The 14,270-nt window shown below is 42.6% G+C and overlaps 1 protein-coding gene across 1 annotated transcript; it reads right to left on the bottom strand.

The window, feature by feature from the left end:
• Positions 1-3,618: 3,618 nt before the first annotated feature.
• Positions 3,619-14,027, bottom strand: NUDT15 (nudix hydrolase 15). Its single transcript, XM_026493272.4, has 3 exons — positions 13,836-14,027; positions 10,119-10,315; positions 3,619-5,085 (listed from the first exon to the last, which is right to left on the bottom strand). The coding sequence occupies exons 1-3, from the start codon at positions 13,991-13,993 to the stop codon at positions 4,925-4,927; spliced, it is 516 nt and encodes a 171-aa protein (XP_026349057.1). The 5' UTR covers positions 13,994-14,027; the 3' UTR covers positions 3,619-4,924.
• Positions 14,028-14,270: the final 243 nt, after the last annotated feature.

The following is a 14,270-nucleotide window of genomic DNA, read 5'->3' as shown; positions in this document are numbered from 1 at the left end:
AAAGTTAACTGTTTGATCCCGGTGTAAGTCTGAGACTCAAATACATTGTACCTTTATTAAAATGAGCATGCCCCATATGGGGGCAGAAAAATTTTCCCTTCCTCTAGGTTCTTTGGCTGGTCTAATAACTAAATCGACATAGATTAATTGGAGAAAAACAAATTTAAATTTGTAAATATGGGAGCCCATAAAAATATGAAAATCAAAGAAGTGCCCAATACAGTCATCTTTTATACCTTTTAGACAAACAATAAATCTGTGAAGAACTGACAAGACAAAGGGGTTTGGGCTGGGGTAATAAATTAGTGAAGAAGTAACAATATTTATACAGTCTTCTTGTTGCTAAATTTCCTATCTTTGGTGATAAGCATGTCTCTCTAACTCCTGGTACCTTTCATATGGGAGATATATTTCCTGCTTTCAGGCAGACAAAGGAGGGTAGAATGTCCTTGCACTGGCTGTTTCTTAAGTAACTTTAATTAAAATTAATCAATATGCCAAAATGGCATGTTTAGGGGTGGCATATTCCCCTGCACCCAACATCACTCATTTCTCTGCCACTGAAAACAGTTTGCTACAGGTTTGGTATGAAAACCTCTTCCAGAAACACTGCTTAGTGCTCTAAGAATGGGCTTTTTCAAAATTCCCTCTGCTCGATTTCCTTCTAACCTGCACACAAAGAACATCCTGTACCAGTCTCTACAGTGTAACAATAGGGTTTCATTTTGATTAAGTGTAAATAGGAATGCTGATATTTGGTCAGATTTATTACAACAGGATTCCATTCCAAAGTGTCCAACGTTTAAAATTAGTATCCTACAGCTGCCTTTCCCATATTAAGGATGTTAAGTTTGTGCAAAGCACAATGGCCATATTGGTTACACTGCAAACTGGAAAGTGGGTATTTCTCAAAAGTGTGGCCATATCCAAGCGTTTCAGAGTCACAGGGTGGCTGTTAGAAGGCAGATCGGGGAATCTGCTCCTTGCCTACTGACTGGAAATCTGTGATAATCCTTCCAACCAAGTTTGAGCATCAGGCCTTAAAGCCTTGAGTGCCCTTCTCGGGCACTGCATTCGTAATCCAAGGGTCTCAGCACCTCTACCCTCAGGGAAGCATGTGGTTTCACTCACAAAGCAACACAAAGAACATGACAACAAATAAACCCAAACGGCAAAATACGAAGGGATATAGATTCCTTATGAGGGTTGATAGGGCAGGGGATTGATTAAAAAGAAAAGGGAATTTCACATGTACCTGAAAGAAATCAAACTGTGATGTCCACGCTCACTTTGAATTTATATATACAGTTTTACAACCCCTCATCCCAACCCCTGGGGTCTAAATGTATTTCAGAATTTGGGTTTCTTAAAATATTCTAGAAACAGGATATATATATCTCATATGTTATATAAACAGATGAAGAGACCCCAGCCAGGTCTGAACAGGCACCTTATAAATTAAGCACATTAAGATTTCTTTAGCAAAGATATGTACTCTGGGACCCATTCATCAGTTTACATCCAACAGAAATAAATACACGTGTGAACGCCAAAGAAAGCACGTACGAGTGCTCGCAGCGGCTTCGTTTGTAACAGCCTCAACTGGAAACAAGACAAATGACCATCAGATTCAAGTTTTTGAAAAGTCACTCTAGGTATACTACCAAAAATAGGCCAGAGGGTAAATTTTGTCATGTGTATTTACCTCAGTTAGTTAGCCAACCGGAGGTTGTGCCAAGTACTGTGATAGGTGTTTAATCATATTTATGCTGAACATTGAGCAATATTATCATGCAAAAAGCCAAATACTTAAACATTTTAAACATAAAAATGGGAGGAAATCTAGAATGGGAATTTGGGGTTAAGTGTAAATAACCTATTATTTTTTTAAAAGGCAGCATTGATACGTGATTGATTTTATGTTGGAAGACTTTGTGTTCTCCCATACAGATGACTCCCTAAGCTTTCCTTCTCCATAGTTCCCAGTTAATATGATCCTTGCTGCCCCAAAGAGAATATTTCATCTGAAAGCATTTGCCTTATTTGGAAAGCTAGCAGTCAAGCTATCAAGGAACTGTCTCTTCCAAGTGGAGCTAAGGGAGGCTGAGTTCACGTCATGCTCTACTGGGAATACTTTTCCAAGGACACTGCACTTGCTTACTGGGGATACAGGACAACTCAGGGCTTGATCTAGCAAACAGATGAAGAGATATTTCAGGTTCCCCAGCGTCCTGGCAGGGTGAGGTGTATCTCAGGAACTGTAGCCGACACATAATCTTGAGAATATTGCTAGTAGTCAGCATTAGTTTTTTTCCATTAAAGGCAATTCTCAAACCATCTAAGAAGTAACTGCTTACATAAGAGTTCTAAATCCTCCTCCGTTCATCTGCTTATATAGAGAAATCTTTGCTGAGTGATTATGGGATGCCAACTGAGCATGTTAGGTGCTGGGGTAAACGCAATCCCCTTCTAATGTGAAACTTATCCTTTCCCCTTTTCCTATAAATAAGAGCCCGGGTTAGTTTTTAATTTCCATTGAATAAACCTTCATGTCTGATTGGGTGAATTTAAAACAAACAACCAACCTCACAAGCTCCTAATGAGTCTATTAAAAATTTAAGGTAGCTGCCTATGATCCAGCCATTGCACTACTGGGTATTTACCCCAAAGATACAGACGTAGAGAAGAGAAGGGCCAAATGCACCCCAGTTCATAGCAGCATTGTCCACAATAGCTAAATCATGGAAGGAGCCGAGATGCCCTTCAACAGATGACTGGATTAAGAAGATGTGGTCCATATATACAATGGAATATTACTCAGCCATCAGAAAGAATGATTTCTTAACATTTGCTGCAACATGGACGGCACTGGAGGAGATAATGCTAAGTGAAATAAGTCAAGCAGAGAAAGACAATTATCATATGGTTTCTCTCATCTATGGAACATAAGAACTAGGAAGATCAGTAGGGGAAGAAAGGGATAAAGAAAGGGGGTAATCAGAAGGGGGAATGAAGCATGAGAGACTATGGACTCTGAGAAACAAACTGAGGGCCTCAGAGGAGAGAGGGGTGGGGGAATGGGACAGGCTGGTGATGGGTAGTAAGGAGGGCACATATTGCATGGTGCACTGGGTGTTATATGCAACTAATGAATCATCGAACTTTATATCAATCAATCAATCAATCAATAAATAAATAAAAATTTAAGGTAGCTGATGTAGAAAAACTCTACGGGTTTGTGGTAAATCTCTGAAGTTATAACACACCTGCTTGGAGGTAAGTACCAGCCTAAAGAATCAATGAATTCCCCACAAGAGCCAAACTGCGGAGAGAGCCCAGATGTCCGTCGACAGATGAATGGATAAAGAAGATGTGGTATAGCTATCCAGTGGAATACCACTCAGCCATCAAAAACAATGAAATCTTGCCATTTGCAATGGCGTGGATGGAACTAGAGGGTATTATGCTAAGCGAAATAAGTCAGTCAGAGAAAGACAATTATCATATGATCTCACTAGTATGTGGAATTGAAGAAACAAAACAAAGGCTCATAGAGGAAGAGAGGAAAAAAAATAAAACAAGATAAAATCAGAGAGGGAGTCAAACCATAAGAGACTCTTTTTTTTTTTTTTAAAGATTTTATTTATTTATTCGACAGAGAGAGAGACAGCCAGCGAGAGAGGGAACACAAGCAGGGGGAGTGGGAGAGGAAGAAGCAGGCTCATAGCAGAGGAGCCTGATGCGGGGCTCGATCCCGGAACGCGGGATCACGCCCTGAGCCGAAGGCAGACGCTTAACCACTGTGCCACCCAGGCGCCCCAAACCATAAGAAACTCTTAATCATAGGAAACAAACTGAGGGTTGCTGGAGGGGAGGGCAGTGGAGGGATGGGGGAACTGGGTAATGGACATTAAGGAGGGCATGTGATGTAATGAGCACTGGATATTATATAAGACCGATGAATCACGGACCTCTACCTCTGAAACCAATAATACGTTATATGTTAATTGAATTTACATTTCAAAAAAAGAATCCATGAATTCCCAATCAACTATATTTGAGATAAACTTATGGAAGAGTTTCATCCTATAAGGCTTGCCTGGTTTCTTCCTGCATTCAGGCTGTCACAATATCATATGTCACTTAGCCTCTGGACAGCTCCTCTGTACACTCACTAACGAATAACAGTGGAAAAGGCAAATAATGTTCTAGTATTATGCAAGCAGCTTTGACCCTGAGTGCCCCTGAAAGTCTCACAGACCTCCCCAGACCACACCTTGAGAACCACTGCCCTAGTCTAATCTTTTTTTACATATAAGGAAGCTGGATCTCACAGAGATTATGTGAGAAATCCAAAATTACATGGCCTGTTAATGACAGGATAATATCTCGGGCGGTTTGTCTCGCTTCTCTTGAGGTAGGTTCTGAATCAGAACCCTGGGAAATATACCCTAATGACCTGTCCTGTTGCTCCAGTCGCAAGGACTGTCACAATACAGTACCAAAACAATTGTTTTAAATAAAACAGAGGAGGAAAATCAACAAACAGGATAAATTCTGCAACAGGCATACTGTGTTAGTATCTGAACTAGGATCTCTATTTGAATGGAAACACTAAGGCAAATTCTATTGCCTTCCACTCCATGCAAGCTGGTAATGACAAACTGCACAGTAAATATCACAGAAAAATACAGAAAGCAGAATTACCACAATATCACTATTTATCACAGTGAGTCTGCAGTGCAATCCATGACATAATGCCAGAAAATTTTCCCCAAGTACTGGCTGAGAGGGTGGTGGGTACATTAAAAGACAGCAAATAAACCGACAATCATAGGGAACTTTTTAGATAAAATGGAATTGTTCTGAAATGTAGATATTTTTCATTCTCTAACAGGGCCTTATTTTGTCTTCTTAAAATAAGTCAGGTTATTTTCTTCTTCCCCCATGGATGATGTCCTTTGTATCCCACCAGATGATCAAAATCTTCTTTAAATGGATTGTAGCCTTGTTCCTTTAAACAACGCAGTGCCCAGAAAAGCTGGTCCAGTGGAGGAAATTCTTCCCAGGGAACCCACTCCCAGCCTAGAAAAGAAAGACACCAAATCAATTTATTTAGCTGGAAGGAAACAAAGAATATTTATTTTGGCAAGTTAACCTATCCTTAGAAAAAATTTATTCAATTTAAAAATGACATGCTACCAATAGGGATGCTATTCATTAGCTCTGCTGCACCAACGTAATTTGTGTTCAGAATGATCTTAACAGAACGGTGATCATTTAAAACATGTTGTTATTTCAACATGAAGCCAAGTTTATAAGGGCCCCCATTATGGTCAAATCCAGATTTAGGACCATTCAATTTTTCCTTAAATATTTGGCTAAACAAAATGCACAGAACTTTATATACGACAGGTTACGACACTACATTAAAATAAACCAGTTCCCTCACCTATAGAATAAGGTAAATTACAACATTGCTAAGCTATCCTCCATCTTTTTAAAAGGTAATGGAAGCTAAGCTGTGAAGAGAATGAAAGGTATTCTCTGTGCTGTGGTATACTTTAGAGAGAAAGACAGTATGGATGGGACCGATTTTTTAAAAAATCCGTTGAAAGAGGAAAGATTTAACAGTGTCTATTAGTTGTGAAATACATGAAATTCTAGAAAACCATTCTAGGCAACAGTATTTTCTTTGATGATTGATTTTTTATTATTATTTTTTTATTTGAGAGAGAGAGCATGAGCGGGAGGGGCAGAGAGAGAGGAGAGAGAGAGGGAGAGAGAGTCTGAAGCAGACTCCCAACGATGAGTGGAGAGCCCGAGGGGGAGCTCCATCTCAAGACCCGGAGATCACGACCTGAGCCGAAACCAAGAGTCGGTGGCTCAGCTGACTGCACCACCCATATGTCCCTTCTCTGATGATTTCAATGTAAATAACACGAGGGGCGCCTGGGTGGCTGGGCTGAGCAACCGACTCTTGGTTGATCTCAGGGTGGTGATCTCAGGGTTGTGAGATCAAGCCCCCAGAATGGGCTCTGTGAGCTCACCATGGAGTGTCTTCGAGATTCTTCCCCCTCCTTCTCCCTCCCACTCTGCTGCTCTGCCGGCTCGCACGCGAGTGCTCTCTCTCTCTCTCAAATACATAAAAAAATTAAATCTTCAGATGTAAATAACATGAAGCCCAGATGCTCTGACAGGTGAATATATAAATATTATAGTATTAAGATGTACACTCCATGTTCAAGCTACTTTTGCTCGTGACCACATGCATGTACTTCTGTTTAAGCGCAGTTACTTCCACTAAGCATTTCTCTGCCTATAAAATACAGGGATGTACTTTCACTCTGAGAAGGCAGGGCACAGAGAACCCAAGAAGTTAGGACAAGTTCAGGAAGGAGTGATGAGCAGCTGTGACCACAGACTAAAAGAAAGAGGGAAGGAAGGAAGGAAGGAAAGCGAGAGGGGGAGAGGGAGAGAGAGAGAGAGAGAGGGAGAGAGAGAGGTGTCACCCAACAAGATGCTGCAAGATGCTGAATTAACAGAGGCTCAAGAGAGCTGTCTGTAAAGTTTATCCTGTCTTCCAGAACAAGAAGCATCTGGCTGGGCCTCCTGATTATAATTGGATGGCTGGAGGAAAGATCCTCTAACTAGGAACCTAAAGTGGGCGATCCAGGTCCAGGATCTGATGAACATGGGAGAGACACTGCATGTTTACACGGCAAATAAAACCACCAGCACCGGTCCACCGCACCTTGGTTGTGCTGCAGCCGGTTATCAGCACGGGCTCTCGACGGGGAGAAAAGTGAGAATAATTCCCGCTGTATTGTTACTAAGGGCTAGAGCGGAATCTGGTCAAATCTGACTTGGTGCTAGTAACCTTGGGCCTTATAAAATCACACTGTTTGATTTGATTTCAGATGACTAGCATGTGAGAGGGTCAACTGAATGAAGGGAGACGAACAGTTATATAAATGAATAAAAAAAATCACAAAGCATGTAAAAAAAGGACTCAAAACCACCATATTCTAGGAGGAGAAAAACAATACATACAATAGTATAGTAAAAAAACCCTAATAAAGAACTTCATAAAGTAGACTAGCCTTTTAGAAGTTGTTCAAAGTAGGCCAGTCTAGGTACTGTATTTGAAAACCTCATTCCCTCGTTCCCTTCTTCCTTCAACATAATCTGAACAACAAACTCTGAACAGAAGCCAAGCAAAGGTGAATGAGCCCAAATTCTGCTCTTTATGTATTCACAGTTCAGTAAAGGAGAAACATTAAGTGTGATTTGAAGCTGAACGCTTGCACTGAACCTGAGATGCCTTCTAAACGGCAGGGGAAGATAACTAGAAATAGGGGCCGACCAGCACTCTGCACCAGGGGGCGGGCTGCGCAAATCCCTGCAAATCCCTGCAGAGATGGGGTGGGCAGGGGGCCGGAGAGACACTGGCTGGTGACCGGTCAGAGCTGGTGGGACAGTCAGTCGCCCCCGTGTTTCCTCCTCAGCCCTTCTCTACAAATGAATGCTTTCTATGTCTGCTTCTTAGGAAGGACACTGAGTATGCAAAACCGAACTGTTTCATCATTTTGTCTCATCTTGTCTCAGGTTTTTTGTTTTTTTTTTTTGCCTGTAGCAGAGATAAAAATAAGGAAATGGTCATTTCTTCCAAGTTTAGGGTTCTGCTTTTAGATGACAATAATCTGTGCTTATTACCTGAATAAATGAAGCCTCAAACTAATTTTTAAAAATTCAGTTATATGAAATGTATTTTGCTTCGTAAAGAAAAAAAAGTAAACTGAGTCCTACAAAAAGTGTTCAAGTGTAAATATGCACATTTACACTTCAATCTAATGTTGAAAAGCTGAGTAATCAAGTCCCTCCCACAGCTTCAGGATATTAAGACTACTGAGTTTTGTTCCCACTGTTATTTTCCTGGACTCTCCTCTCTCCTAGTCCTCAGTTTATCCAGGATATTAGGATGTGAGAGAGAGCAGAACTTGTAGAAAGCTCTCCCCAGGAACCTGGTACATTTCTCACCTACCTCTCCTACTTTCCCTTCTTATGGCATGAAAGATTTTAGTTGTACCCTAGGCCAACTGAAGGCCTCTGGATACTTTCTGGGTGTTTCTGTGTGTTACTATGATATAAGAAATATATATCTGGACTTCCTCCCTGTTTCCTGGCACCGAGTTCCTGACACCTTTGTAATTTCCTACGTGATAGGGAGGAGAGGAACAACTTTGTTATCCATAATGAACCCCTTTCAACCATAGCTGAGTTTATGCTAATAAGCTGATGGGTCACTGGAGGTCCCTAGATAGCTTCAGGATGGGGGCTGGTGACCAGAAAGACTTCCCACCACCCACATCCCACCTGAGGTGAGAGGAGAGGAGCTGGAGATTGAGTTAATCACCGGCAGACAATGATTTCATCAGTTGTAGCAATAATAATATGCAGTAGTCCCATTACATAGGAGCCTCCATGAAAACCCTACACAGGGAATTCAGAGAGCTTCCCAGGTGGTGAACACATCAAGGTGCCAGGAGGGTGTCGTGCTCCCTGAGAGTATGGACGCTCTGCCTCTCTCCCCCACCTACATGGCCCAGAGCCTCTCTTCCACTTGGTTGTTCCTGAGTCCTTTCCTTTATCATAAACTGGTCATGTAAGGCAAGTGTTTTCCTGCGTTCTGCAGGCCATTCTAGCAATTACTGAACCTGATGAGGAGATTGTGGGAAGCCCGATTTATAGCCAGGCAGTCAGAAATCCAGGAGGCTAGGACTTGTGACTGGCATTTGAAGTGGGGGCAGTCTTGAGGGACTGAGCTCCTTAACTTTTGGGATCTGATACTAACTCCAGACATTGTAAGAATTCAACTGAATGGTAAGACACCCAACTGATGTCTGCAGGATTATTTGGTGTGAGGAGAAAAGCCACACATTTGGTGTCAGAGGGTAGTGAGTAAAAACAGCTCAGACTTCGCTAGCTCACTTTACATGATTTCAATAGTTATCTGTTTTAGGGGGGGAAAATCGTATATGATTCAACAGGCCTTCGGGTGGAACATGCCCGTCTGTTCATTCAATCAATTCAATCTGCAAACTACTTCAGTGATGATTTATTCATTCTGGAAATAGCACTTCCTCCAGGCCACTGCATATATGCCCCCTCCTCAGAGCCCTCCCTGACCACCCTATCTGATGCAGCACCCATGTGCCACTATCCTTCCATGATTTTAAAATACCTGCCCATTTTTTGCCTTCCCCTCGCCCCCCAATAAAATGTCAAGTCTGAGAGGGCAGAGACTGTGTTCTGCCCACACTGCTTCTTTAGTTTCTAGAACAGTAACGGGCACACAGTACTCAGGAACTATTTAATGAATGAAAAGACTCTTCCATATGACAGAATAAATAACATGTTTACAGGGGAGGTTCAGGACACGAGGCCACTTGGATCAGGTTTCATACGGCAAACAATATATGTGATAAGTTAGATATTTTACTCTTTGTCATAGAGTTTTACGAAATATGAAGAAAGGTGATACATGCAAAGCCCTTAAGACAATGCTTAGCACGCAGTAAATAATATCAGTTGTTTATAGCTCGCAGAGCACTCCACTCAACACCGAGGGTAACTGTTTTGTCCGGTTAGTCCCTCTCTATACAAGGACATTAATACCTTTCTACACATGAGAACACAGAATGGCACCGTGAATGTTTTGCTTAAAATGTCTGAAGCAAAATCAAACATTAACAATGAAACTAAGATCTACTAAATACTTAGCGTGTTCACTTGGTTCTTCATGCGTATTAACTCATTTTATCCTTACAACAACCCATCTGAGGTGGTTACTCTTATCACAGAGGAGAAAAGCGGCCCAGAGACTTTAATAACTTGCCCAAGGTTACAAACCTCTAAGTGGAAAAACCAGGACGCACGTCAAGTCGTAATGGCTCGGAGCCAGTTCTCTTTCCTGCCGTGTCCTTACCTCTCCAGGATTTAAGTATATTTACATTTCTGTACGAAGAGACGCTAAGTCCCTTCCCAAGGCCACGTATTGCAACACTCCGATGATAGGCCTCTCTAGGAAGATGCATGATTACATATAATTCTCCTACCTTCATTTTTTTCAGGCTCTGTGTTCTTTGGTTCTGGGTTATGAGTCACATCCACCTCTCCTTTCATTAGTATGGTCACATAATGGTAATTTTCTTTCTCAACAAAGGAATTTGTAACTGAGGCAAAGCGAACATTTTTCAGGTGAAGAGCTGTTTCTTCCCAGGTTTCCCTTTGGGCACATTCTTCCCATGTTTCACTGGAAAACAGAAGCACACCACTGAATTCAGTTCTGTTTATGTAATTTATGTTTTTGCCATGAAATTCTTAGCTAGGAATTTCTAGCGTAAAGCAGAAAGAACTGTAATTGGCTCATCCTTTAAAAGAGTCAATCAACAACCTTGCCTTTGACATTCTCTTCATCTGAAGTATAAGATATCCAAAGTTATCTGAAGACCAAAAGGACTTCATATTGAGGGAAAAAAAAAAAAAAGACCATTTAGCCAATTCAGTACTACTTCACATGGCTGGAAGCCGTAGGCAATCAGGAGGCAGTTTAGTATACCAGTTAAGAGCACAGGCTGGGATGCCTGGGTGGCTCAGTCGGTTAAGCATCTGTCTTGGGCTTGGGTCATGATCCCATGAACCTGGGATCCAGTCCCGCATCATTGGGCTCCTTGCTCGGTGGGGAGCCTGCTTCCCCCTCTGCCTGCAGCTCCCCTGCTTGTGCTCTCTCTCTGTCTCTGTCTCCCGCTGACAAATAAATAAAATCTTTAAAAAAGGAAAAAAAGAGCACAGGCTTTGGAGGCAGCTAGACCTAGGGTTGATTTCAAAGTCCATTACTTTCTACCTTGGACAAATAAAGAGATAATGCCACTCTTCTCACTGGGTTGTTATAAGTGTGTCAAGAAGCAGATGATGTCTTTTCCTGCAGTTGCAGAATTTTTGATTAAGCCTCAAAATTGAGGGCAATAGGCACAAAGCACCTCTAATTTCTAAAGAAATTATGGCAAAAGAGCAAACAGATGGCATCTGTACCCAAAGGTTTCCAAAGCCTGGAGTAGTCTTTTGATCTTCACCCCACCCAGTCTACATAATAAGAAAGATAGGAGATTTTTGGGAGGGAGGAAAGTTAAGGATTTTCAAGCACAGTAGCAATGTTTCCCTTCCTCCTGATGAGGGGACAACTCTGCCCCAAGGCCATGTGAGAGGTGCTCCAAGGAAACTGGTCACAGAGATTGGGTGGGACTTCCAAGGAGATACTGGTGGGTTACTCCCCCGTTAAAGACATACGGAGCTGTGGAAACTCACAGGCTGTGCATCAGAGTGAGGCGGTAGAAAGGTAAGAGTTCTTGGGTAAGTCTAAAACATGTCCCTTGGGGTTTGGGGTTGCATGTGAATACAGAGGCTGAGGCTTATTCTCACCTTGAGAATCTAGAAAGCAGGAGACTGGCTAGAGAAGCCCACGATGAATGGGCAAGGAAAAAGGGCGACACTGAAGGCATTATTTTCTGTTGTGAATTTCCTCTGGGCCCAAGAGATGCTACAAGAGACTACTGGGGACTGCAGCAGAAAGAAAATGCAAGATAGTAAGCTAAGCAAGAGCTAAATCGGTCACCTATGTCAGAGAACTGTACTATATAGATATCCTTATAGGACTTCCAAACAACCAACAAATATACACTGAGAAAAAGAGAACACCTGTAAATACTCTATCCAGAGGGTACCCATGGGTGGATCACAGCAGCACTAGTCATGTAAAAAGTCTGGCCCCTTCCCTCCGTCCCTCCCCAACATCCTGGTGTAGGAAGGAAACCAGAAACAGTGAGAAGAGGAGGAGGTCCACCTCCTGTCTCCTTTTCCCCACTACAGGGGAAATGCTTGGAAGTGGATCATAATGTGATTTATTTTTATAATCAAGTGACAGGAAAAGAATAGGATTTGCAGGAAATGTCTTGGAGCAACAGAGAAGGGAAAGACAAATCATGTTTAAAGACAACAGAAGGAGAAAATAAAGCCATTTCCTATTTGTTTCCCATCAAAGTTAGCCCAGTCAGTGTACCAGTCATATAAAGATAAGTGAAAGCATACCTATGAAGAGCTTAGCATAATATCTAGCACTTAGTAAAAAGCTCATTGAAGCTCAATTTTGGTTATTATCATTGGATATCCAAGTAAAGATTCCAATGCTTTATTGTGTTACTATTAAGCTATCTTTAGCCATTGCTCCAGTAATCACGCATTCTAACTAGTGCTTTAGTTTGTGACCTAATGCCTACCAACATCTGACAAAGTACAATATAGTGTGTCTGAAACTTTATTAGTTATTAACTGATGGCTTATGTTAATTATCTAAAAATGATAAACTTATTGATGCTCTCTAAAATCCTGAAGACCATTTAAAAAATTCCATGTGCTAAAAGATCATAAGAATTCCATGTTTCATAAAAGATAAAGTCTGATTACAAAGGAAACTAGGATCAAGCCTCTACTTCTAACTAGCACTTTATAACAAATAAGTGGATTAGAAGAATATAGTCAGAATGTATGAAATTCTCCAAATGGCCCAAATTCTTCAACATAGCTTGGAAAGAAAGGGAAAGGGGGGGGATTATTGTTGGATATGGAGACTTAAGAAATTTATCAGTCCCAAAGTACATGTAACATGTACTCTTCCTTTGATCTCGATTGATACAAAACAATAAAAAACATTTTCAAGACAATTGGGGAAAACGTACAGAGTGAGTATCACAGGTTATTAAAAAATTATCTTAAGGTGTGAAAACGGTATTTTGTTAAGGTGGGAAAACGTGTTCACGTTTCTTTAAAAGCCTATTAGAGATACATACTGAACTATTTAGGGGTGGTATAATAAATGTCTGAGTTTTCCTTTGGAAGAGTCTAGAACTAACAAGGGATGTGTGTGTCTGTTGAGAGGGAGCAATAAAGAAACAAGAAAGAGCCGATAACATATGAGGATTCACCACCTATTTACTCTACTTTTATGTATGTTTGAAACTTTTACACTAACGGAAAAACAAGTGCTGGCTCTGAACGCTTTAGGTGCTGTTTATCCGCTGTTGACTTTAACTCCATTCTCACTTCAGAACCCACCTTTCAGCACCATCCCTGGCTTTCAGCACCCTTGGGTAGACCTGATCCTTAACTGCCCAACTTCCTTTGTTGGTCTGATCCATCATCAAACCACAGAATGCGGAAGCAGACAGGGACATTAAAGAGTGCTTTGTTTCAACTTCCCCATTGTACAGACGAAGACACTGAGGCCCAGAGAGTTCGACTGGCCCGTCTGCTTGGTCAGGGTGCAACTAAACCTGCTCGGGCAGGAAACAGATTCTCATGCGAGGAAGTTTAAAGCACAGCCCAAACGTGCAAACGTCCTCACTGGCAAAACTGGACTGCTCAGTTTAGAAAGACCCACTTTCCGTCCCTTACGTGCAAGCACTAGAAAAACACACCCCGCACACCAGCCCGCAGCCGTGACCAAGCGGACGCCCGGGGAAGAGGACTGCGCTGGTAGGACTCACTCCCCAGCCAGCTCTTACCCTCCTTCCCCAGCTCGGTGCCCCCGCCTAGCGTGCACCTGGGGTGGGCGGCGTGCATCCGCCCGAGGGGGCGAGCGGGCGAGCGGGCGAGCGCGCGAGGGGACGCAGCGGCAGCGCGCAAGCAGGGACGCACGGACGCACGGACGCACGCAAGGAGCCCGCTCACCCTTCCCCTGCACATTGGCCTTTCCCTGAGTGACCCCTGTGGCTGCTCACCCGAACTCCAAATGGCCCCCAGGAAATTGAAAAGTGCCGCCTCCAAGCGGCCCTTTCCTCTTGCCCAGGAGGACGCAACGGGGATGCCGGCTGCTAGTCACCGCTACTGCTACGCCGATTCCAGGACGCCTCGGGTGAGGCTCCGGGTGGGTCGTCATAGCGCGGAGGACGCGGCGGAGGCCAGGGGAAGTGACGTTTGCCCCGCCCCCTGGGCCGCCACCGATTTCTCCCTGAACCTGTGCTGGCGCTGAAGTTGAGTCCAGGGGCGTTCCTTTGTATTCTGTCTCTGCTTCACACGTGGTCTCCGCTGATGATGCTAGTGATTCCTCCCTAAAGATTGCCTGTCAAGGCTTTGTTTTAAGTAATGCCACTTACTGTTGCACTTTCAACATTTACTATCCATATCTGATATGGAAGACAAGGCAAAAGAAAAAT

The sequence above is a fragment of the Ursus arctos genome, unplaced genomic scaffold (assembly GCF_023065955.2).
Source record: "Ursus arctos isolate Adak ecotype North America unplaced genomic scaffold, UrsArc2.0 scaffold_10, whole genome shotgun sequence".
NCBI classification, from domain to species: domain Eukaryota; kingdom Metazoa; phylum Chordata; class Mammalia; order Carnivora; family Ursidae; genus Ursus; species Ursus arctos.
This window is presented reverse-complemented; position numbering and strand designations above follow the sequence as displayed.

Coding starts and splice junctions, on each gene's coding strand:
- NUDT15 (XM_026493272.4), bottom strand. CDS start 13,993: ATGACGACCCACCCGGAGCCTCACCCGAGGCGTCCTGGAATCGGCGTA. Junction 10,316..13,835: donor GGGGGCCATTTGGAGTTCGG/GTGAGCAGCCAC, acceptor TCTGTTTTCCAG/TGAAACATGGGAAGAATGTG. Junction 5,086..10,118: donor AGAGCCTGAAAAAAATGAAG/GTAGGAGAATTA, acceptor TTTCTTTTCTAG/GCTGGGAGTGGGTTCCCTGG.